The sequence below is a fragment of the Phragmites australis genome, chromosome 16 (assembly GCF_958298935.1).
Source record: "Phragmites australis chromosome 16, lpPhrAust1.1, whole genome shotgun sequence".
NCBI classification, from domain to species: domain Eukaryota; kingdom Viridiplantae; phylum Streptophyta; class Magnoliopsida; order Poales; family Poaceae; genus Phragmites; species Phragmites australis.
The window spans coordinates 27,592,388-27,595,503 of record NC_084936.1 but is presented as its reverse complement, the minus strand read 5'-3'; the positions used below and the strand labels follow the sequence as shown (position 1 = coordinate 27,595,503).

At 48.4% G+C, this 3,116-nt stretch overlaps 1 protein-coding gene across 2 annotated transcripts; it reads left to right on the top strand.

Moving 5' to 3' along the window:
* The first annotated feature begins 160 nt into the window (after positions 1–160).
* On the top strand, positions 161–2,781 carry LOC133894751 (RPM1-interacting protein 4-like). 2 transcript variants are annotated; one of them, XM_062334915.1, is made up of 4 exons: positions 161–317; positions 1,472–1,954; positions 2,084–2,275; positions 2,389–2,781. In XM_062334915.1, exons 1-4 carry the CDS (start codon positions 312–314, stop codon positions 2,416–2,418), a joined length of 711 nt encoding a protein of 236 aa, XP_062190899.1. In that variant the 5' UTR covers positions 161–311; the 3' UTR covers positions 2,419–2,781. The 2 variants fall into 2 exon arrangements, with proteins under 2 accessions (XP_062190899.1, XP_062190898.1); XM_062334914.1 differs by having other exon boundaries at positions 1,469–1,954.
* Positions 2,782–3,116: the final 335 nt, after the last annotated feature.

Here is a 3,116-nt window from a genome sequence, read left to right as displayed (position 1 = left end):
AAATTCAAAATGTCACTATTTTCCAAATTTATGTATTACTGCTACTATATGAGAAACGCCAGGTGCAAATTACAAATAGTTCAAGGGATAGATTTGCAAGAAAAGATAGGGACAAAGAAAATACTACTGTACTATATAACTATTCCCTTGGAGTTATAGCCCTGCCGGCCTCAGAGGATTAACAAGCTAACCAGGAGCCAGTGGGAACAAACAGCGCATAGATTCATCCCCTCCTCTCGCATTCCAGCTACCATTCGGCAAAGATCAGAGCCCAGGGATCCCATCTCTCTCTCATCTGCGCAGGGAACGCCATGGCAGTAAGCTCCTCTCTCCTTCCTTCCTCCTCTTTGGCTCTTTCCATCGCGATTAAGAACCCTCGATGTTTTTCACTGTTTCTTTCGGTTGTGCGCCGCAGCTTTCGGTTAGATTTTCAAGCATAGTTAAGCTGGATTTGATCCTGTCTTTTGCAACAACAGTTTCTTGAGTAGCTTGAAAGGAGCTCATCAATTCGTTCGTGCAGTAGGTGTGGGTTTTCGCTATATGGTTTCTGGATGCGATATCTGAACCTGAATTTTCTGAAGGAACAAGATGGTCGCTATGATTGTTATCTTGGCATCTAGAGCTAGCTGCTGGTACCGTTTCTGTACTAAACCAAGTATATGTGTTCAACCAACCTTCTTTGCAGCAACTGAATTCCACTGGTCAAATCAAACAAATTAGAATTAGGAGCCATTTCTTGCGTGAACCGGTGAATCTCTTGCGTGGAGAGCTCGCTGATTTGCGAGAGGTCCCTGAAACTTGCGATACATCTTTCGATCACAATCTATCACCCTGATAGTCATCATCTCATAAAGGGTGCGCAAAGCTAGAGATGTTGGCAGGTTAACTCATTGGAATACGACGTCCTGGTTATTTAATCGATACCTCTTACCTGAAGATATTGTCGAGATAGAACAGCTCTTAAAAAATGAAGAGTTTGAATTAATTATGTATATATACACACACACACACTGTAATTCAAAACGATATCGATATGCACGGTACGCACCGTGCAGCTACTCTTGGCTTGAATTTTCTTCCGCTTTGGAAATTGAAGTAAACGCAAGGTGCCAGGCAGGCAGACCTTCGTTGTCAGTCCACCTCCAGAAGCTAGCTGCAGATTGTCAAACCTGAAACACACCAACCACTGCACTGGCGTGGCCTGTTTGGCCTTAATATTTGCACAAGTGGCCAAGTCATATATAGCATGTGATTAGTTTCTCCATTAGATAATCCATGTGTTCCATTGGTTAGTCCATGCAGTGTGTAAACAGCCAGAAGTCATGGCGTGTGATTTCCTCTTCTTTTTTGATGTGCTACAAAAGTGCAAATGTCCTTGCAATCCTAAGGCTTGCACAAGTCGTTTCACATTTCTCGGAGGGAAAATGGCGGCAAAGGCTGAATCTTTCTCGGCCTGCATGCAATGCAGCAGCAGCAGAAGCAAGCGCACGTCCCAAAGTTTGGCAACTGGGACAACGACGGCAACGTCCCGTACACGGTCTACTTCGAGAACGCGCGCAAGGGCAAGGGCGCCGGCGGCAAGATGATCAATCCCAACGACCCCGCCGAGAACCCGGAGGCCTTCTCCGTCGCGGCGCCGTCGCCGAACCGCTCCGAGGGGGGATCAGCGGCTGCTCCTCCGCGCCACGAGCGCCGGCCCAGCGACGCGCCGCCGCTGTCCCCCAACCCCTACGCCGGGTCGCCGTACCATCGCCACGCCGGCGGCGAGCCGCCAAGGAGAGGTAGCGGTGGTGGTGGTGGACGGACAGGCGGCGGCTACAGCGTCGAGCAGTCGCCGTTGCACCCGTACAGCCACTCGAGCAAGGCCGACTACTCCGAGAACGGCGGCTACGGCCTCGTCGCCAACTCCGTCGAGCGGTCCCGCGCCAAGGGCGGCTCGCGCGGCAATGAGACAGTGAGCCTCTGCTCTCTCTCTCTCTCTCTCTCTCTCTCTCTCTCTCTCAGTGTTCGATGCTTCTACACTCTGCATCTGCCATGCCATGCGCTTGGAAGCTGATCAATGTACGCGCCGCGACCTATGCAGCCGACGAGGGGCTCGGCGGTGCCGAGGTTCGGCGACTGGGACTCGAACCCGGCGTCGGCGGACGGCTACACGCACATCTTTAACCAGGTGAGGGAGGAGAAGCAGAGCCAGGCGGGGAAGCCGGCGGCGTTCGACAAGGACGCCGCACGTGGCAACGGCGCCAAGCAGCACGACGACGGCTATGCCTCCTCCGTGAGTGGCCCAAGCATATGCCACATACCATGATTGTTTCTCGTGTCCTCCTTGCTTGCTCGTTCTGTAATCTCAATTGAGCTTTGCATTTCTTTTCTTTTCTTGATTTGCAGAAGTTCTCGTGCTTTGGATGGTGCAAATAGAGACGACGTGATGAATGATGATGGATACAAATGCTAGCTCCTTCCTTGGGATTGTAAATTTGGAGAAAAGAGGGGTTTGTGATTCAGCATGGACTGCATTCCCATTGTGGATACGATCTCCATAATCTTTATGTGATACCTTCACTTTTTGAAAGTGATATATAGAGTTCTCCATGGTTATTGTTTGCCAGAGTAAAAAATTCGTCTTAAGTTGCTCTAGTTTTTCTCTTCTTCTGTTTGTTAGAGTAAGCATTGCATTGTTGTGTTAGCTCTTCTGTTCTGAATTCAAGGTACAGGCATGTATGGCAAGTTTGAACTCGCTCTGAAGTGAATATATGTCGTTGCTGTTTGGATTGGTTCTTTGATCTTATGGCCATTTCCCCCCTTGGCAATATGGTAAGTCTCATATCTTTCGGTATAATATACTTATGGAGGAAAATTCCATTACAGAATGCACATTCACCACAGGCAAAATTGACAGACAACTCGAGCTACAGCACTCGATGTGTTCTCCACTCTCCAGCATGTATGTGAAATCAGAAAGTATATCCAAGCGTAGAAGCGAATAAACATCTTTAGAAAAACAAATACTGGTCTGCTAAAAAGTTTACAGTTGTTCCGTCAGGAACCGAAAAAAAAAGATAGGCAGATAGCTATATGACTAAATCATAACTGTTTAGCAAGGAACAAAAAACTAG

What these genes read in the sequence shown, in the direction of transcription:
- LOC133894751 (XM_062334914.1), top strand. An exon ending in GCTCGCGCGGCAATGAGACA is followed by an intron (nt 1,955 to 2,083) that starts GTGAGCCTCTGC and finishes CGACCTATGCAG; the next exon opens with CCGACGAGGGGCTCGGCGGT. An exon ending in ACGACGGCTATGCCTCCTCC is followed by an intron (nt 2,276 to 2,388) that starts GTGAGTGGCCCA and finishes CTTGATTTGCAG; the next exon opens with AAGTTCTCGTGCTTTGGATG.